Below are 22,164 nucleotides of genomic sequence, written 5' to 3'. Positions count from 1 at the left end.
ATTCTTTGTGCCTCGAGTTAGGTAACAGAACCCAGCTAGCTACAGGCAGTCTCCCACTTACAATGGTTTGACTTAACCATTTAATGGTGTGAAAGCAATACTCATTCAATAGAGTTTTGAAATTTCGATTGTTTCCCAGGCTGGTGATACATGGTAGGAGATACTCCTCGTGATGCTGGGCAGTGCAATTCCTGGTCACCTACGTGACCATGAGGGTAAACAACTGATACACTTCCAACCATCCTCTCTCTCTCTCTCTCTTTCTTTAACTCTCAGTATGGTATTCAGTATATTACATGAGATGTTCAACATTATATTATAAAATAGGCTTTGTGTTAGATGATTTTGCCCACTTGTAGGCTAGTGTAAGTGTTCTGAGCATGTTTAAGGTAGGCTAGGCTAAGCTATAAAATTTGGTACGTTAGTTGTATTAAGTGCATTTCAACGTAAGGTATCTCTAATTTACAATGAGTTTATCAGGAGGTAACCCATCATAAGTCAAGGAAAAACTGTACAATCATGTTTTTTTTTTTAAGATTTTATTTATTTGAGAGAGGGAGAGAGAGATAGCAAGAGAGAACACAAGGGGGTGGGGGGTGGTGAGCAGAGAGGGAGAAACAGGCTCCCCGCTGAGCTGGGAGCCCGATGCAGGGCTCCATCCCAGGACCCTGTGAGTTGAAGGCAGATGCTTAACCGATTGAGCCACCCAGGTGCCTCTGCAATTACTTTTTAAGGTTAGTTCATTCATTTGTAGGTTTACAATGATAGGCAAAGTATTGCTTAAAATGTTTTTCCAAAATTTTCCTTTTTTGGGTAAGCAGCTTTACTGACATAAAATAAATAGACAATAAACTGTACATATTTACACAATTTATTATATATTTAAAGTATTATTTGATAAGCTTTGCTATATGAAATCACTCATAAAATCAGCAGTGTAATAACAAAAATGAATATATTGCCAATCACAAAATTGCTTCCTTCCCCTTTGTAACCCCACGCGCGCCCCCTACCTGTGGTCCCTACCACCCTCATCACCTTCCACTGTCCCCAGACAATGAATGACCTTTCTGTGACCACAGGTTACTTTGTATTTTCTAGAATTTTCTATAAATGCGATCATAAAGTACTTTTGTCACGCTTTCATCAGCGTGATTATTTTGAGATCCATTAATGTCGTGTGCATCCACTAGTAGTTCACCTTTCCGTTGTGAAGCGGCATTCCGTTATGTGGATATACCACAATTTGTTTATCCGGTCACCTGTTAGCAGACAGGTGAGTTATTTACAGGATTTGGTGATTACAAATAAAGCCGCTGCAAGTCTCTGTGTCTGTGTATGAGTCTCTGAAAGGACATACGCTTTCATTTCTCTTTGGATGCCTACCTGGGATAGAATATGCAAATCGTATGATAGGTGTAATTTTAACAACTTAAAAATTACTAAACTGTTTTCCAAAGTTGTATCATTTTACATTCCCACCAGCAGTGTATTAGAGTTCCAATTTCTTCACATCCTTATAATTAACTTTTAAAATTTTAGCCATTCTGATATGTGGATAGTGGTATCATTGTGGTTTTAATTTGCATTTCCTGAATAATAAAGGACCTTGGGCTTCTTTTTACATGCTTATTTTCATTCATTTATCTTCTCCAGCTAAGTGCATGGTGAAATCTTTGCCTGTTTTTTAATTGTATTGTTTGTTTTATTATTATTAAGTTTTGAGAATTCTTTATATCTTCTGGAGACAAGTCCTTTATCAGATAGATAATTGGGAAATATATTTTCTCAGTCTATGGCTTGTCTTCTTGTTGTTCCCTAGTGTCTTCCTTTCAAAAAATAGAGTTTTCAATCTTGATAAGAATCCAGTTTATGAGTTTGTTCTTTTATGGATCACACTTTTGGTGTTGCATCTAAGGAAATGTTTCCTTACTCAAGGTCACAAATTTTTGTCCCCATGTTCTCTTCTAGAAGTTTTATTGCTTTAGGTTTTACATTTGAATCGATGATACATTTTGAATTAGTTTTTGAATCTGGTGTGAGTATGGGTTGAAATCTTTTTGTTTAGTTTTGTTTTGGACATAGATAGCGCATTGTTCTGCTCGACTTAATGAAAAGATTACCCTTTCTCCACAGCACTGCTTTTGTACCTCTGTAGAAAGTTGGTTGTCCATATAGGTGTTGGTCTCTATTCTGTTCCATTAATCTATTTTTTTGTCTTTATATTAATACTCTGTTTGCTTGATTATTGTGGTTCCTTAAAAAAAAAGATTTTATTTATTTATTTGTCAGACAGAGAGCTCACAAGCAGGGGGAGTGGCAGGCAGAGGGAGAGGCAGCTCCCCGCTGAGCTAGGAGCCTGATGCAGGGCTCAATCCCAGGACCCCAGGATCATGACCTGAGCAGAAGGCAGACGCTTAACTGACTGAGCCACCCAGGCGTCCCAATTATTATGGTTCCTTAGCTATAACTGTTCGTTTCATTATTTTAGTGGTTGCTTTAGGATTTATAATATAGATTTTTAACTTATTACAATCTAGCGGTGTACCTCTAAGTAATATCGTACCACTTCATGTATAGTATGAGAACACTGAAACTGCGTACTTACATTATGTCTCTCTTCCCCGAGCTTGGAGCCGGTGTCAGCATTTTACTTCTACCTGTGTTATAAACCCTACACTACATGCTATTAGTTTTGCTTTAAGCAGTCGGTAAATATTTACCCTTTTAACGTTATTTTCATTTCTTTGTGTGGAATCAGACTTCCATCTACTGTCATTTCCTTTTTGTCTGATGGACTTTCTTTGGCACTTTTTATAATGCAGATCTGATGGTGACAAATTCTTTCAGCTTTGGCATGCCTGAGAAAAGCCTTTATTTCATGTTTATTTTGAAAGGTATTTTCTCTGGGTATAGAGTTGTAGGATCCCAATGTTTCTTTCCTTTCAGTACTTGACTGTTGCTTCACTCTCTTCTTGCTGCTATTATTTCTAATGGCTAACCTTCCTTAACCCTTATCTTTGCGTTTCTGATATAACGTATTCTATTTTTTCTAGATGCCATTTAAGCTGGATGTCCAGAACAGTTCACCTCAGTTTGGATTTTTGTCATGTATTTTAAATAAATCCAGTCCTGTCACATCTATGGTAATATTTAGCTCTTCCTTTTGCGTGTAGGCCTGAAGTGTTAGACGAGTCACCTCCGGTCCCCCAGAAAGGCAGCTTTCAGATTGTTCAGTGCAACTGCAGTGTTCACGACAGCTGTGAATGCCAGGTGCCTGTGCCGACAGCCAAACTCAACCACACTCTCCTTCTCTATTTGAAAATCACATCTGGTGGAATAAATTTTCAGTCTCCTCTAATGTCAGTTCAGCCCATAAACGTTGGTAAGTTGTGCACAAAAAAGTATTATATCTAAACATCAGCCACACAAACAGGTTAAACATTGTTTATAAAACTTTTCCATAGCTTATCTTGCTTTGACCCATGCGATAAGGACAGCAAATGTAGAACTGGGTAGTATTAAAAGCAGCTTCTAGAATGTTTTAACAGTAGTATAGATGATCTCTGCAGTTGTAACTTAAATTCTTCTTTTCTTTTTTAAAGATTTACTCGTTTATTTCAGAGAGAGAGAGTGAGAGCAAGCATGGGTAGGGGGAGGGGCAGAGAGAGACTCTTCAAGCAGACTCCCCACTGAGCACGGAGACACTGATGAGGGGCTTGATCCCAGGACCCCTGAGATCGTGACCTGAGCTGAAACCAAGAGTCAGACACTTAACTGACTGAGTCACCCAAATGCCCCTTAAATTCTTTCTTAAAAAGTTTTTCTTTCAATCCTGGGGTCTGTCTAACGGATATGTATCGTTTGGTTGTTACTTTTTCACTTCTCAGATCACAGTTTCTGCAAATAATTAGGAGCTTGTTTTTTTACCTTTATTTATTTATTTTATACCTTTACTTATTCCTTCAATAAATATTTCTTAGAAGCTCATGTGTGTCAGTCACTGATCTTGGAGCTGGAGAAACAATGGTGAATGAGACAAAGTTCCTGCCTCATAAGCCAAAGGCAATCAATAGTGAGCAGAGAGAAACAATAAAAAAGGAAACACCTAAATAATTTGCTATATAAATCTGATTGTATAAGAAAAACTTAAATAATAGGTAGTACCCCATATTTTTAGGCAAAGATTCCCAGTTTCTTTTGATCAACTTGAACATATGATTACAAATGTGAATATGTGAGTAATATAGGCAGTGTTCACTTAAAGTATTTATTAACTCAGTTTTGTCTATGTATGTATTATATATATAATATATAATTTAACAATGTTACTATTTTCCACTTAGATTTCTTGAAACCATTATATACCAGCTCTTTACATGCATCCTGGCACCATTGTTTTTTACATCACTAGAACCACTTTTCCAGGTATCTCACACACAATTTTCCACACAACTTCACCTTCACTTCTCTCTAAGTTACTGGGGATATGCCACTTTTTGAATCTGCATATGACATCATACTTTAACGTTAGGACTTTCAAATAATTTGTCCTCTAGGGAGACATTTGTGGTCTCTACAACATAATTACAATGACATCCAAGCAATTCTGTCATGAAGTTATAGCACAGGAAAAAATACATATAAAATTTATAAAATACCATTATATTCTCTTTTAAAAACTAATTCTGTCACATGATTTTTATAAGCATTTAGAACCAGAATTAAATTAAATAGTAAAAAAAATAAAGTAGTTAAGAGAAGGTGCTATGATAGACTTTATAAGAAACCCGAAAATAATTTTGTCTTTTTTTCAGGGATAATTTTTTGAGAAAAAAAAAATCTTTCCTTATACTTGGGTATATATGATAATGTCCTAAAATTTTAAGTGCCACGAAAGAAATGAAGAGGATTAGGTGGAGAGGTTTAGGTAGGTGTAAGGACTATTATTTCAGGTTTGGAGGTCAAAGAAGACCTGTTTTAGGAGATCACATTTGACCTGAATGAAAAAGAGATAGCCATGCAAAAATCCAGAGCAAAAGGTGCTCCAAGCAGGAAAAATAGCACCCATAAAAACTCTGAGTTGGAATGAGCTTGGAAGTTGGAGGAACCCAAGAGAAGTCCTTTGTGCTTGGAGTGAATGAGGTAGGGGAATATTTGGAAATGTGGTCAGAAGTATTGGATTCAAGTCATATGGTAGGCCAGGGTTATAGAGTTTGGATTTTATTCTAATTACAGTGGAAGCTTTTGAACCAGGAGAGTGATACGGTCAGGTGTGTATGTGTTGTCTGTGTGTCTGTGTGCATGTTTAAAATTTACTCTGCATGTGGAGAAGGAAATTGATGGGAAAAAGAGGAAGGATAGTTACAAGAGTAGAATCAGAAGGCTCAGATAGGAGGCTATTGGAATGATCTAGTTGGTTTAGGGATGTAGTCATGGAGAAGTAAAGAAATGATCATAGTTGGGATTCATTTGGGAGATGGTGCTAACTGAAATTTCTAGTGGATTGGGTGTGGTGTATGGACAGAGAAGAACCAAGGGTAACATTCAGACTTGGCCCTGAGCATGCCAGTGAATAGTGGTACCAGATACTAAGATGAGGAAATTTGGGGAGGATCAGGTGTATGACACGTTGTTTTTGAGATGCTTGTAGATACCCAAGAGATGCTGAGCAGGCGGTTGGACATAGGATCCTAGAGTTCAGGGGAGAGATATATGGGAGTATCTGGTGTGTAGATGTTTATGGGATTGCCTGAGATCACCCACTTAGAGTTCAGTGAGAGGAAGCCTGAGGCAATTAGAGAGAAAAGAGGAGTAAAAGAGCGTGGTGGCCAAGTGGAGACCTAGTGACCAGCTATGTGGGCTGCCACTGAGAGGTGGAGGAAAATGCATTAGACAACTGACATTGGATTTGGCAAAGGATGATGACCTTAATAGAGCGGTTTCGGTGGACTGGTGAGGAGGAAGACCTACCTGATCAGAGTAGGCTGGTTAGGAAAATAAACACAAAGTGAGGAGAGTGAGTAGTGCCAACTCTTCCAAGGAATATTGCTCTGAAAGAAGCAGATAGATGGGGGTGGTTCAGGGAAAGATTTATTTTTAGATTTCTAATATCAAGGCATACATGTATGCAGGCAGGGTATGTACCATAGTTTATAATTTCATGATTTCGGTTTGATGTTTCTGTTTTGTTTTCTGTTTGGTCATGAGAACTCAGTGAATTTCACCTATTGCTTCTGGACTTTAGTGTTTACCTGTCTCTGTTTTAAATGAAAATTTGTAATATGTCACATAAAGTAAAAACTTTATTAATTTTAACTCAAGGAAAAGAGAAAAACTATATCTAAAGTCTTGAAAATATAGTATGTTAATTATAGTAATGTGCCATTTTAGTTCTTGAAGATAAAATTCAAATCAGTAAACATTTCAATGTAATGATTATTTCTGTGTACGTAACTCCTGCTAGTTAAGATCTTGAAAACACAGAGATGCACCAAGAAGAAAAATGCACCATCTATTTTCTATCATTTTGGTATTTTTTTCTATTTTAATACATATTTATAAATATTCTTTTATTTGTTAATTTCAACAAATCAGGAACTCAAGTATAGATGATGTTTAATAAACTTTTAAAACTAGCAATATTAAACATTTTCAATAGTCTTCTCTGATATGTCTGTATAGATTTCCCTTATAGAGATGAACCACTATTTATTTAATCCTGTATTGTAAGATGTTTATATTGTTTCTATGAATAATTTAAAGGTTATGTATGTTTAAAACTACACACACACACACACACACACAACCTATACACAAATGCATATGCATACATGAACATATGCATATACAAATGAACTCAAATCATTTACCAAGTTAAACACATTGTTAGGCTAAGAAACTCTATCCCCATTTTTGGTGACAAGCCAGGGCCTGTGAATGCTATGTTTATTGCATGTAAAATATGTATGCCATGGGTTATTTAAGTAGGTGTGCTTAGATTATTATATTTCAAAGTTAATAGATTTGCTGAATTTTGCATGCATATTTTTGTTTTTTTTTATAGTTTTTGCCATGTAGGGAGAGGAAATAAATATATGTGGATTGCTATGGAAAGGTACAAGGAGTAGACCTAATATTTTGGTCTGTAATTAGCCTTTGAATAAGATCACCTTTTAAATAGTTGAAAGAAGAGGATATGCTAAAAATTCATTTTGACTTTATTTTGTGATTATCATGAAAATTGCTTGACTTAAAAATGTTCTCTTTTTTTCCTTAAGTGAAGCCTGATCCCCCATTAGGTTTACATATGGAAATCACAGATGCTGGCAATTTAAAGATTTCTTGGTCCAGCCCAACACTGGTACCATTTCAACTTCAATATCAAGTGAAATATTCAGAGAATTCTTCAACAAATATGAGAAAAGTAAGTATAATTTAATAAGTAAAGTGAAAAGTTGAGAAGCAACTAAGGTAAAGATGAGATGCTTTCCAAGTCTGGTAGAAAATGCCCTTTGCATGCCAAACGTGCACAGTCCTTCTAGAACAGAATCAGCTCTAATTTAATATTATATCACTGGACTGGCTTACATTTAAGATCAGCATAGGAAATAACCATATGAACAGCATGTCCACATCTTCGCTAAACACTTTTAGAGAAATTGTTTGATGATGCACAATATCTCTTATATATGGATCCATGTTATACATTGAGGAGTGTGACAAATTCCTCCCAGATTTTAGTGCCAGAGAAAGTTCCAAGTTCCTCTTCCAAAAAAAAAAGATTAACAACTTCCTCACTCTCTCTGCCTCTCCCTCCCTCTCCTTCTGCCTCACACACACACACACACAAATACACACACACACACGTGCATGCGTGCACACACACGGCTAAATGGCTACAGGAAGTCCAGTTACAGAAACTTGAATTCATAATTATAATTTTCTTACTTACAGACCTCTGATTTCTGATTTTACAATTCCAACAGTTGTTTTATTGCCCAACATATTTGTTTACTTGCAGAGCACACATTTGTAGTATAAAGTCTGTCAAATTCTTTTTGCATTCTTTAGTATTTATTGAGGACCTACTAGGTGCTAGGAACTGTTCTGCTTGCCATCAGGATGCACTGAGCAGTAGAGCTAACGGGTGCTGGTAGAGCTGGCAGGTTGTAATATTAAGGGGGGGGGGGAAGACCTCGTGGAGAAGGTGACATTTGAGCAAGGATCTGAAGAAGGTTAGTGATGTAGATATTTGGGGAAATTAGTTTGCAAATGGACGAAACAGTAATTCAGAGGCCCTAAGCCAGGTGAGAAGCTGGAGGCCGGGGGAGGCAGTGAGGGCAAGAGTCGCAGTGGATGAATCAAAGAGGTGCAGGGGAAGAGGAGAAGGAGGTCATGAAGAGCATGGGCCGTGCATGGACTTTGGCATTTTCCTTTGTGAAACAAATTGTTACATAATTTAGAAGTAAAAACCTGTCTTTGTAGCTCTGGGCCAATTTTTCAAAGACTTTATTTTCACAAAGAGCAGAAAAGGAAGTGTTGGTGTTCTGTGTGGAAAAAGCAGTTAAGGCTTCTCTGGGGTTCAGCTTTCTCATCTGTAAAATGGAGGCAATCTAGGTGATCTGCTATTGTGTAATACATTCGTAGCACTTTTCACCCTTTGGTCTCTGGTAGCTCACAGTTTAAGGGGCCAGGGAGTTCAATAGCTTTGGAGTACATCATTGGACAACAGAATGTATTTGTTAAGCAATTCTTAATAGTGATTGTTTTATGCAGAATTAGGTCTCTTAGATATTTGCTCTCTAGTTTGTAAACTGTATTTTGATTTATTATAGCTTATCAGGTTCAGGGCTCAGGTTCTTAAGATTCTTCATACCCTCCTCTGTGACACTTTCCTCTAGGAATGTTTATAATTCTGAGTCCGCTCCTGCTCATTGTGTTCTGCCATGTGTGTATTATAGATGTCAGCAGTGGCTTGAAACTCCCCACTGACTTTAGCTGTACCTCTCAAATTTCACAAGGTCAATATTCGTTATCATTCATTTAAAAAAATATCTGCTGATTATCATTGTGATTTTCTTCTTGGACTCGTGGGCTGTTTAAAATTTTATTGACAAAGGTGCAAACATTTTTATTTTGTTACTGATTTCTGTTTAATTCCACCAAGGCCGGCTAACTATTCCATAAGATTTTCATTCTTTGAAATTTTTGGGGACTGCTTGTTCTCTATTTTGATAAAGGTTCCATGTCTACTTGATGCTCTGATGTTTTCAAACAATATTTAACAGGCTGATGAAATTGTCTCAGCTACGTCTCTGCTGATAGACAGTGTGCTTCCTGGGTCTTCATACGAGGTTCAAGTGAGGGGCAAGAGACTGGATGGCCCAGGAATCTGGGGTGACTGGAGCACCCCTCTTATCTTTACCACACAAGGTAGGTTTTGTAATAGTAGCTCCTATCAAGAGGAGAATATGCTTCCTGATTTTTCCTTTGGCCTATTATAAGCGTCTTAAATTTTGTGGCAGTAAGCCAAAAGGAGGGGCACAATATTAATGTTTTATTCAAGCATTGGTAGGTTAATGTGTGAATGAAAACTTGTAAAAAAAAACCAAACTTGTATAAGAGCTCCCAAGTTTATGTATGTCCATAGTAATGTCTTGCTGAATTACTCTTACCTTTTCAAAAGATAGACTTAATAGAAAGGTTCCAGATTCACAAATTCAGAACATTGCTGGTATCAGTGTTTCCTTAATTTACTTTTAAAACCAGATATATTTATTTGACATAAATTCCAAATATTCAAATTTCTTTTAATATTGTATTTTATATAATATAATAAATAATAACATAATGAAGTAATTCTTTTCACTGTAGATGCTGGCTTTTGAGAGTTTTCACTTTGAGTTTTCATATTTTTGATCTTTAACATCAGAAAAACTGTGATTTATTCAAAACTTCCTCATGAAGTTGAAATGGTGGCTTACAAAGAGGCCCAGGAGCCTTAGAATGGTCCAACCCTGTCATATGCTAACTTGTGGCCCTAGGAAGACACTTAGGGTCCCTTTGCCTAGGTGTCTGATTTGTCAAAAGAGCAAAATTATTCCTACTGAAACTCATGCAGGGTGGTTATGGATATATAGAGACAGCAAGTCCCCTGTAAATCATTAAGCAGATAGTCAACACATCTAATGAAATAAGTTCATTTATTGATTACTTCCTATTTAAAAAGCATCGATTAGTCAAAAAGCCAGTAACATTAGTGGTTTAAGAGCACTGACTTTGGAGTCTGACAGAATTTTATAGAAGTAGTGGCCTTACTACTTATTTGGAATGTTTCTTCACCTTTCTATGCCTCAATTGCCCCATCTGCAAAATAGGGACATTTTTGTTCTGGATAGAATGAAACAGTGCACCTACTGTGCCCCCTGCAGTGCCTGACCCTTAGTAAGCACTCAGTAGACAGTAGATGCAATCATAGTTTACAAATCCACAATCTCAATATTCAGAATCTCAGGGTCTAATGAAGGTGAAAGGTTGACATGATACACAGCTAATTGCATGAGCAAGGTTGTCAGAAGCGGTTACAAAGTACTAGGCAACAGGAAGGATTGGTTCTCGCCAGGAAAGCCAGGAACCTTCTGTGAACAGATTTAGAAGACATGAATTTCTCATCACGATTCCTCAGATAATTACTGAGCATCACAATGTGTGTGCTGACGACTCAGCTCTTAGAATTTTTCTGAGGAAGGTCATCTTTTCGACCTTCAATTATTTATCGTTGATTAATATGTCTTAATGACCAGCAGTGAATTATGTAGAGGGGAATAAATTACAACATCAACTTTTTAAAGACTGTCCCGTGGAGGCTTTTAAGGTAGTGGGATGGAGTGACGTGGGTGACAGAGGAGGCAAGTAACCCTGACTCCCACCCTGAGTGGCCTGTGACTTGCCGCCATTCCTTGCCAGCTGGTGAAATAGTTCTCTTTCACAAGAAGATGGCTTTCTTCCTTTGTGATTTTACTTCTTAATTAGATCTGAAAACCTACTCCTGAATAGAGGGAAATTCTAAAAGAATCATTGTTATTTTTAAAGGTTGCTAATATTCAAGTTATACATTATACCTTTCTAGAATAATGATTCTTAGCAATTCTGTATTCGGTGGGGTTAAGAGGAACATTTTGATCCAGTAGAATTATAATAGTTACTTGTGTTACATTTCATGTAAGATTTTGTTTTTGATGTTCAACTTAGAATTTTAGACCTTTGGATGGACATAGTTTTAGTTCTGTTTTATTTGTACAAAACCCCTTTAGACTACTGTTACTTTCTTAGTTCACGTCAATATCTGTAGGATTAAATTTGCTTGGTTTCTCAATATGTTGGACCATGTTTATATGCTTTTATACAGAATATAAATCAGACTTATTAATATATATTCTAAAGCACGTACATACATACGTATATATACTCTACCCTATACAAATATTTAGTGTTTTGTGTACATGACAGTAAGAAAGATGTTTCGTTGAAAAGAAACTTTGCCAATTTACTTGCTTGTACGGTGTCTAACAATATTGCAGTTAACACCTGGCCTTTTACTTATTCGCCACAGGTGTGTCCCTCTAGTGACTTTAGACATCCCAAACAGAAATATCTGATAGTAAGTGAAAAATAAATCCAGACAGTGAGTAAATAAATAGCTCCCCAAAGGGCAGAATTTGTTGATTTAGCAGTGAGTGTAAAGGTAAGCTTACTAATTTAACAGGCTTGGATGGCTTAGATGTCACTGACTTGTACCAGGTGATTATTAAGGGAAAGACAGAAACTTGCCAAATAGAAAGTAGACTAGGGACGCCAAGCTCGGGGAGAAAAGCCTCCACACTTCAGTAGCTCCCAAGCACGTTTCTCTGTTATAGGATTGTCTACAGTCGACGTGATGATGGGTACTGAATCACAAATCAGAGGTATAACTAGCTTCATACGTCCCTACTGAAAAATAATGATGATGATGGTGACAGTTATGGAGTGCTTCCTATGTTTCAAGCACTGTTCTAAGTGCTTTACATCTATTATCATTTTATCCTTTTGATCCCCTGTGAGATAGGTACTGATATTCCCCTTTTGTAGACAAAGAAATTGAGATTTAGAGAAGTTAAGTAAATTGTAAAAGTTGGCACAGTCTAGAGCTGGCGGTCTAATTCCAGCGTTCATGTTTGTACACACTAATACAGTGATTAAGTGCCTAATGTATGTTTATGCAAGATTTCCAATGTCACTAAAAATTGATCCTGAGAATAAACAGTAAGCTTAATTACATAGAGCACTTTAGTGGGACACCTCATTTCCTTCGTGATTCCTGATAAATGAGGTTTCAGCGTTGCTTGGGTTTTTCAGGTCTCAGATTATAGTAGTTCCCACATCCTCCAACGCTTACCGCACTGGAGGCTTGTTCTTGAATGGTGTGCATTGGTGAAGTATGTTTCTTCAAACTTGGGAGCTTCCTCTTCTTGTGTAAAAGGATTAGGATCCTTCTCCCTTAAACCTAGGTATTTAATATTATTAGATTATCCTCTGCTGTTCACTGATGGGTGCTATGATGGCATTGATCAAACAGAAACATTCTGTAAGACTGAGGCATTAACTTATTTAGAATGGATTAGCACACATACTTCATCATTTCTAAACACTTTGGATTTTATTGATTTTTTTTTTTTTTTGAACAGAGGCTGTCTGATGTATTGGTACCAGAGCAAACAGATGCTAATTATCAGTCCCTTTATAGCTACTACTTTTTGCTCATTGATTTATTAAAGCTGTGCCTACCAAGTGCACAGTTAATGAAGCATTGACCATTTTTAATCAAAGAATTCTTACGGATTTTTAAAAAATGAATTGGCTAGTTCTTTCTTTAGCTGTTGGAAGATCTTCGACTCTTAGAAGAAAACCCAGGACCTTGCCAAAACTTAAGAAGTCCAGGAATATTGCAATTAAGTTATGCTACATACTGAAAATAAGTTTAGAAGTGCTGACTTCTTATAATACCTTTCTTAATTGTACTCTTTTGCTGCCAGAGGAGAGGAGAAACATAATTTCTACATTTCATACTCGACAGTGCTTGTAATGTATTAGAGAAAATATTTTCCCCTTAAAGAAAAATAGGAAATCTGCTTTGAAAATTTAAAAATCTATCTTCTGGTGCTATAATAAACACATTTTAAAATAACTTTAACTAGGATGTTTTGCTTTATGATTTATGTTTATTTACATAATTCACTAATATTTATCAATAGAATTTCTTCCAATGAAATTCATTAGTGTAGATTGTGCCAAAGTATTGGTACTTAGTCATGAGAAGAAAATTATTTTCTTATTTTACAAATTCAATATGGTGTAGTATCTCACATGAGAATAAAATATGTATTTGTGTTATTTTGAAAATTAAATATTTAACATTTACTTCATATCAATATCTGCATATTCAATGTAAATTTTACAAAATCATCAGGTTTTTAATAACTTGTTTTTCTTCTTTTTAAGCTAATATTTTAGTATTTAATCATGCCAAGATACTATGAATTCAATTGTATTTCTCAATTAAGCCTTACTTAGGCATTCAATTTTGAAGTGAAGTGCTTTGAGGTTTTTATTATCTTTAAAAGATTCAGCTTAACTTTTGGAAATCTTATGTGTACTCTTTAACAAGTAAATTACTCTCAGACTTCCGAAGTGGTTCAGTAATGAGATGTGGAGCGTATTGAAGGTAGGTTAATGATCTTTCAGGTCTGTGCTGGGTACTTGTGTGTAGAAAGTAATGTGCCAATGAAGCTTGAGTGCACCCAAGGGTAGGATTATAAATCTAATGGACTGGCTTCTGTCCAGTGATTTCATGCTACTAAAAATTTTTCCTGTTTATGCTTGACTGTAGACATACAAAGTACAAATGTTTTGTATGGATTGTAAATATAAGGACAGTACACTTTAGCTTGCTAGTACAAAAAAGAAAAAAAATAATAAAAATCAATGAAGTTTTTTGTTTTTGTTTTGGGAGTAATCCAGATGATATGTATGAAAACAGATACTCATATTCTTTCAGCAGAAAATGGCCTACCTTAAATTGTAGGACTAAAATATCCTGTTTTTGTAATGCATTGTGGCAGAAATAATTTCTTTCTATGTAAACAATCATTTACTTTTATGCTGTTTTTAATCGAGAATATAGGCAAACCATGTTTCCAGCAATAGGGGACCGAAAACATAGTATGGAGTAGTATAGAGGCCTTAAAAATAATATTTTAGAAAAAATATTGGTTTGCCTTGTCCTAAACCACAGCATACTGGCTTTAAATAACTGAAAATATTACAGATAGTATTTACAGTTTTTCCTGTTTTGGTGCATCATTAATTTTACATATCCTAACTAGTCTCTTACTTAAAGCTCATTTTTCTACTTTACCTGCTAATTTGAAATTTTTATATAACCAAGTGAAACAATAGCAACCACCATTTGTTCTTCAGGATTTTGCCTTAGAGTGATTTGATCAAGAACTCGCCCTATATTTCACTGGTTCTTAAAGAGGAGTCTGATGGAAAACGTGTCATTGGGGAATTAGATTATATTTCATTTGAATTACTTTTCTGCCTATCAGCTAGCAAGTGACAATTACGCACTGAAACTATTTTGTAACACGTCTCTATGTTTAGGAAATACTGGACATTTTTGGAAGTTCAAGTCCTTTGGGAATGGGAGTGCCTGGGATACGACGTAACCGTCCCTAAACAGGCAATCACAGTTACACGGTTTCTTAGTACACTCATTTTATTTTTGGCAGTGTGATCCTGAATGCATCGTGAAGCCTTTGTATGTCGCGTAAGTTCCTCACAGGATGTTTTTGGTCTTTATCCGATGTCCTCCCCTTCTTCTCTTATTGCAGATGTCATATACTTTCCGCCTAAAATTCTGACAAGTGTCGGGTCTAATGTTTCTATTCACTGCATTTATAAAAATGAAAACGAGATTGTTTCCTCAAAAAAGATTGTTTGGTGGCTGAATTTAGCTGAGAAAATCCCTGCGAGCCAGTATACGGTTCTGGGTGACCGTGTTAGCAAAGTCACTTTTCCAAATCTGAATGCGACCAGGCCTCGCGGGAAGTTCACCTACGACGCAGTGTACTGCTGCAACCAGCAGGAGTGCCACCATCGCTATGCGGAATTATACGTGATTGGTAAGAGTGCTGCACTTGTCTCCCTTTTCTTCCACAGGCCGATTTTTATTATGGACCCTATATTAGAGTCCCATTGATAATGTAAGGTCACGTTATTTTCATTAAAAATTGTTTTGGTGTTTTTGCTTTGTATTAATATTTTAATGTGTTTTAAATAGATGTCAATATCAATATATCATGTGAAACTGATGGGTACTTAACTAAAATGACTTGCAGATGGTCAACCAATGCAATCCAATCACTCATGGGAAGTACTTTGCAGTTGAGGTATCATAGGTACGTACTGTTTTTGCTGTTTTATTGCTCTGGGGATATGGTGAGATAAGACTTCCTGTAGAAATATCATCATGACAGTCCTCTAGTAGACGTTCTTCCTGAAAGAGGAAGTAGAATCTACCTGATTAGGAAATTTTTGAGGAATCAAATAAACTGGTGGTTTTTGAAAAAACTCACATTGAGGTAAAAAATAGGATTTGTTTTCACTTCAAATTTTTTTCTGGTAACCGATTAATTTTCCATGATTGCATTTTAACTACTGAATGAAATCCAAGAAAAACTGGTTTCTGTACATTTTAATTTGACTTAGGGAATTGACCAGAGGAGAACATCAGTGATTATAGAAGTCTAATATCATTTGCTAAAGATTAATATTTCGGAAAAAAGTCAGAGGTAGTAGCACAAAGATTGTAAGATATAATAGGAATACTTTTAGAAGTAGGAAAGATTAAGAAAGAAACACTTGATAAAGAGTGAAGTGTTGTAATAAAGAGTAATTTGCGCTTGCTTATTTTTACCCTTCCCTGTTTTGAAAAGAATTCAAGGCTTCATCTTTCTATAGTATCATCTGAAATAATAGCACTCTTGATTAGGAGATGGTAGATACATTTTAATTTTTATAATCTCTTATAGTAGTTTTCAGTTATGTGTACTGCTCTCAGACACCCTGTCTCAATTTGTGTTTGTACTGGGGTCTTCCAGTTTGTTTCACTTGTCCTCATTTATTCTTAAAATCTAAATTTTCTACTTGAAAAACAAATCCCCGTCCTCAAATACTGCGATCTGAATTGTATTCCTAAAGTGACCAGTCTTATGTAGTATTAGAAAAAAATGGGGCAATTTCTACATTTCTTACACGGGAATAATAGCTGACTTCGTAGTTTGAAATTAATAGAATATTCATGGATGCCATTTTACTTTTATAATCTGTCTTTACTTTCTTTCCATGGCATTTTTCACATTAAAAAAGGTGTTTGTGGATGACCATCACATAAGCTCTGTGCCTCATTATCTTGCTAACATTTACAGCAGAACTGTGAAAGTCCCTGCACTCCGCGGGTTTTTTTAACCTAAGACTCGATTTCCTTGTCTGTAAATTAGAGAGAATAGTAGGACTTACAAGGTTTCTGTTAGAATTAATGATATATTCCATTTAATTATAATTAAGCGATAGAATTACTCCTGGTAAATATTCAATAAATGGCTATTACTGTCATGATAACAAGACACTAACCTCCGCATTCCAAGTGGGGTATTACTGTGCTTTGGTTCGTGGTCACGTGGTCACGGTTCCTCTTACCCACAGAGGACGACGCTTCATGCCTTGTTCTCATCTCTGGCCCTCCCCCCACCCCCCAGCACTCATTCATACACACACCCCAATGATTGTAATTTTGAGGGGGTAAGCAGGAAAAGTGTCATAAAAAATAGAAAACGAGAAACAGAAAAGTGTCCCCCAAAATAGAAAACAAGAATATAGATTTTTCATTTTCTTGTAACCTCCTAACTCTGTTTTTATGGAAACGGTAACTGCTACTTTAACCACTTAAATGCCATACTAGAGCAAACAGTGGCAGGAGGGCTATTTCAGAGAAAAGGAGAAGTGCTCTGTATGTTCTGAGGTAGAGTGCAGATCGGGATATAGTTATAAAAATTACTTTCTTAATTTTCTTCTCTGAGAAAATGTGTTATATATGTTATATATTTAACCATATGATTCAGATATGAATCAAGCATTGGTATTATTTTCATTATATTGCTTTGAACTAGAAAATATTAGGACATTGTCGATTAAGCTATAATTTACTATCAGTTGTGTCTTCAATTTGTGGTGTAATTTAATCCCTATGTAAAGCATGAGGGATTTATCGTCCTTCCCATCTCAGGAATGTCCCAATACCACTTGTGATCTATCTACACCATTTCTAAAATGGTGTCCCTTATGTATAACATTAGCGTAACTGTCAAGGTGGTGTAGGTTCAACGTCTAATTGGATCCTTATCTCCTTCTTAGAGCATTGCTGCTCACTTTACTTGCTTTTCCACTTAGTACCTCATAAAATATTTAATAAGGTTTATTGTCTGTTTTTATGGAAAGATATAAAATTGTGATATAGCTGGGAATTCAAAAATGCCTTTCCACTAAGAGCATTTATTTTAGATGGACCAGAAACTATGGTTTTCTCAAATATCTTATTGCTTTCATCAATGTTGTGTATTAACTGACTGTTCTCATATCTTTTAAGGAGCAGCCTTTACTGTTCTGATGTTCCATCTATTCATCCCATATCTGAACCCAAAGATTGCCATTTGCAGAGAGATGGTTTTTATGAATGCATATTTCAGCCAATCTTTCTATTATCCGGGTATACAATGTGGATTAAAATCAATCACTCTTTGGGTTCACTTGACTCTCCACCAACGTGTGTTGTTCCTGATTCCGTGGGTATGTCAAACAGTGTTGCGTGTCTTCATTTTTATTAGCAGATTTGGATTCAGGTTGATTTATGGAAAGTGTTGGGTTTTACCATTTCCTGATCGCACTATATTTAAACAATTTTTTTTCATGTTTACAGTGGGATTGGGAAGACAATCAATCTTAGAGAGTGTTGCTGTTTTTATTTTATTTTAAGTTACTTATAGCACAGTATTTTTGCAATAGGAGTATTTTCAGCATATAATCCGATAAGTTATATTGGTCATTGGGAATAAAATTTAGCAGTAATATTCTAAATAATGCACTGCTTTGTTTTTCTCCCAGTATACTTATGAAAACATTTGGTGTTTTAATTTAAAAATTTAATTTGGGTATCGTGATGGATTTTGTAATCTAGTAGTCATAACCCAAGGGTTTAATTTGTGAGGCTGCGTGGGATGCACAGGATTCAAAATAACTGAAGTGAAGAAGAGAAAATAGATCAAGGATGATGATACCCATCATTAATTTTAAATACTCTTTAAAAAAGATATATTGATTTTGAAGTTAAAAGAGCTCTTGAAATATATAATATGTCCCTCCCATATTGCTGTGAAATCCACTTATGGTTACACAGCAGAGGTAAAAGAATATCTTTGGTGCTATATGCTGTTTTGTTGGGAAATTATGCCAAAAATCAATAGTTGATTCATTATATTTTCAATAATTAGTACACAGCTGAATTAAAACCTATATTTTGTTAAATATAGCATAAAGTCATAATTTTTATTTTTTTAATCACTGTAGAGTCCCAATTAATTGATTCCCCTCGTGCCCCCTCACCCTCCATGCTATTTAGTTTGGTTCCATTTAAAGTGATTTTACTGTAAGCAGTACTTCTCTGGTACTGAATATCTTGAGACAGCATAGAACCCTACTACCACTCTCTACCCCACAAACATGCACAGGTATAGCCTCACATGTAATCTATGACAAATGCAACAAGGATTCAGTTCTACATGCTATCCGAACAACCTTCAATGTTATTCTTTTCAGTACTAAAATAAGGAGTTTAAGTTGGGCTTCTATTACTACTTAGTACTAGAAAACAATATGGAGATTCAACTCTAGGATCCCAATGCCGCTCCACCAGTTCCTAGCTTTGTAAACATGGGCTAGACATGTAAGTGCTGTGTGACTGTTATATCACCCACAAAATGGGAAAGCTCCTCTTCAGCCTCCCCAGGGTGCATGTTGTGGGGATGATGCAAACTCTCGTACTTTAAAGCATCCCTCCTGTAAACTAGATATGCATGGAATAGATGCATACGACATCCATGTGATTCAGTCAAGTACAGTCCTAGTGTCTCTCAAATGTGCATACTTCCTTTTCAGGAGATGAAATGCATGTCGTCTTACTGGTTGGTAAAGAATGTCTTCTTCATATATGAAGAATTGAATAAGTATGAGAAACAGTGTAGTTATGAAAAAGCTTAGGGGTCTTGGTCATCAACAGTCTAATTGTTGATGAAGTCCGGAACTTCAGAGTTCACACCAGTGTGCTGGGGCTTTGGGACATTTAGTTCTCAAATATGATGAGTTTGCATATTGTCTTTTACTTTTTTTTTTTTTTAAGCCCTTGCCATTCTGATCATCTTTGCTTCTATTTCTGCCTTTCAAAAGCATGTTTTCTGCAGATGATAGAGAACTGGGGCGTTACTCTGTAAGACTGTCTCTGATCTTAACCTAGAAATACTTAGTAATAGTAGAACAGTTTGAAACTCACACATGTGGAAATGAATGCAGTGCGTGTTATATTTTTCCTTTTATTAAAGCTCTACATAGACCAGGGTATGCTATCGACACTCATGTGTTTAGTGTGGAATCTTTGGCATGCAGAACTAATGGCTCAGTTTCTAATCAGATCTTACTATTATTTGCAGATGACATGGTCAATGTAGTGATTTTTTTTTTCAATCAACCTATTTGCAAAATAAAGATAATCCCTTTCTTACATGTCACATAAAATTGTAGGGGATCAAGGAGATACAGCTTTATAAATACTGAGTATAAAAGTCGTAACGTCATAATAATGTTTTAAAAATATTATCACTGTTTAAGTTGCTGTTATAGTATACTATTTTTAAAATTTCTAGTGAAACCACTGCCTCCATCCAGTGTGAAAGCAGAAATTACTGTAAAAATTGGATTATTGAAAATATCTTGGGAAAAACCAGTCTTTCCAGAGAATAATCTTAAGTTCCAGATTCGCTATGGCTTAAATGGAAAAGAAGTACAGTGGAAGGTACCTTTACCTAGAAACGTCTCCAGCTTGCCTCACTAAATGTTATCTCTTACAACCGTTTTAGTAACTGCATTGATTAGGATTTATTTTATTGGCATAAAAGTACCTTTTCCTGTATTCTGTAGCTATTTTTGTGAAATAGATTGCTCTAGGTCTAACCCTTTTAAGGAACGACATTTCCTGCAAGCCATCATTTCCCAAAATGAGTGTGACAGAACATAGATCCCATAAAATATTCCTTGAAAAAAAGATTGCATGGCTGAATCAACTTAGGAAATCCTGCATCACTGTGTGTATTCCTAGTACAGAATCACACTCTGTTACATGTTAAAGGTTCGGAGAAGTCCTGCATTAAAGAAACATTTGTGACTTTATTTATTTGTGACTTTTAGTTCAATCCTGTGTTTCTCAAGCTTGTTTTACCGAGGAACCCTTTTTCCTTTAACATCTAGTAATATTCTTAATATGTATATGTTCTTCGGGACATATTTTGAAAGAAGCTGCTTTTATCAAACAACCAAAATCACACCCGTAGTGGCGAGTGTGAGTATGATGACTTGTAGTGCCAGGTTTCAGACCGCAGCTTGCAAAGACCCAGAAACGTCAGGAACCCTAAATATGTCATTAGGTCATAATGATTTTAGCTGAAAGGAACGTGACAGTTTTTCTGCTTCCTGAGGAGACTGAATAACAGAGCTTTCACTATGTAACCACCAGGTTAAAATTATTGAGAGTTTTTGTGGTTAAAGGGTTAGTGGACAGAGATTAGTAACAGAGTGAAGATTGACTGGGAAGCGAGGTTGCAAGTAAGGCCAGTCCAAATCGTGTCCCGAGGAGGAAACAGCAAGATGACTAAGACAGTCTTTAACTTGAAGGAGCTCATGATCCAAGTCTAATGCAGGTATTTCTCAAGCCAGAAAACACAAAGTCAGTTCTCTTTTAGTTTTGGACTAGTATTAAGGTTTTCAATAGAATGCAGTTCGGGGGTCCACCAAGCTACGCAGGTGTTAGTAATGATTAGTCTAACGCTTGACCTTATTTTACAGATATATGAGGTGTATGATGCAAAATCAAAATCGGCCAGTGTCCTGGTGCCAGACCTGTGTGCCGTCTATGCTGTCCAGGTGCGCTGCCAGAGGCTGGATGGGCTGGGGTACTGGAGTAATTGGAGTAGTCCAGCCTACACTGTTGTCATGGATATAAAAGGTCTGTAGAGATTTTGTAAATGTGTCTTAAAAATGCATACGGGTGTGTTTCAAATGTCACTCATACATATTCCTTCTGAGAACACATGTACAACTTGGGCTCCTTGTCATTCTGCAGTTCCTACCAGAGGACCTGAGTTTTGGAGAATAATTAATGAAGACACGACTAAAAAAGAGAGAAATGTTACTTTACTTTGGAAGGTATTCTTGCTTTTCATGTTATTCTTAAATTTTATTTTTTCATTTTTATTTTTTTAAAAGATTTTATTTATTTATTTGACAGAGAGACAGCGAGAGAGGGAACACAAGCAGGGGGAGTGGGAGAGGGAAAAGCAGGCTTCCCGCCGAGCAGGAGCTGATGCGGGGCTGCATCCAAGGACGCTGGGATCATGACCTGTGACAAAGGCAGATGCTTAACTGACTGAGCCACCTAGACGCCCCACTTAAATTTTATTTTTATGCTCACGAAAGATTGACTTCGTTGTTTCCGTTCTGAGATGGGATTGCAGAGAGCTATGCAGAGGGGCCCTGGCACGGAGTGAGGGAACTCATTCTGTTCTCAGCTGAACATATTAGAGCTCAGTCAGCATTGTTTTGATGACGTCACTTAGACTCTTCAGCATCAGTTTCCTGATCTGTATAAAGGTAGGGCTGCACTGGATGGTGCCTGCTCGGACCTTACTCCCCACCTGCCCAGATTGTTCCACACCCTGCAGGGACACACGTATATGCATTTAT

The 22,164-nt window shown here is 36.3% G+C and overlaps 1 protein-coding gene across 4 annotated transcripts in view; it reads left to right on the top strand.

Annotated features, from left to right (window-relative positions):
* The window catches only part of LEPR (leptin receptor), a 65,073-nt gene that overhangs the window by 19,424 nt on the left and 23,485 nt on the right, over nucleotides 1–22,164 (top strand). For all 4 annotated transcript variants that reach the window (XR_005834145.1, XM_008690766.2, XM_040627186.1 and 1 more), the window contains exons 4-12: nucleotides 3,177–3,385; nucleotides 7,281–7,426; nucleotides 9,291–9,435; nucleotides 14,934–15,224; nucleotides 15,383–15,500; nucleotides 17,747–17,946; nucleotides 20,073–20,221; nucleotides 21,268–21,427; nucleotides 21,545–21,627. Coding sequence is in view for 3 of the 4 variants with exons in the window: in XM_008690766.2 (XP_008688988.1) it covers nucleotides 3,177–3,385; nucleotides 7,281–7,426; nucleotides 9,291–9,435; nucleotides 14,934–15,224; nucleotides 15,383–15,500; nucleotides 17,747–17,946; nucleotides 20,073–20,221; nucleotides 21,268–21,427; nucleotides 21,545–21,627 (1,501 nt within the window). In the remaining variant the exon portion in view is untranslated. The remainder of the gene's footprint in view (nucleotides 1–3,176; nucleotides 3,386–7,280; nucleotides 7,427–9,290; nucleotides 9,436–14,933; nucleotides 15,225–15,382; nucleotides 15,501–17,746; nucleotides 17,947–20,072; nucleotides 20,222–21,267; nucleotides 21,428–21,544; nucleotides 21,628–22,164) is intronic.

This window comes from Ursus maritimus, unplaced genomic scaffold (genome assembly GCF_017311325.1).
Source record: "Ursus maritimus isolate PB19 unplaced genomic scaffold, ASM1731132v1 scaffold_12, whole genome shotgun sequence".
Classification (NCBI taxonomy): domain Eukaryota; kingdom Metazoa; phylum Chordata; class Mammalia; order Carnivora; family Ursidae; genus Ursus; species Ursus maritimus.
This window is presented reverse-complemented; position numbering and strand designations above follow the sequence as displayed.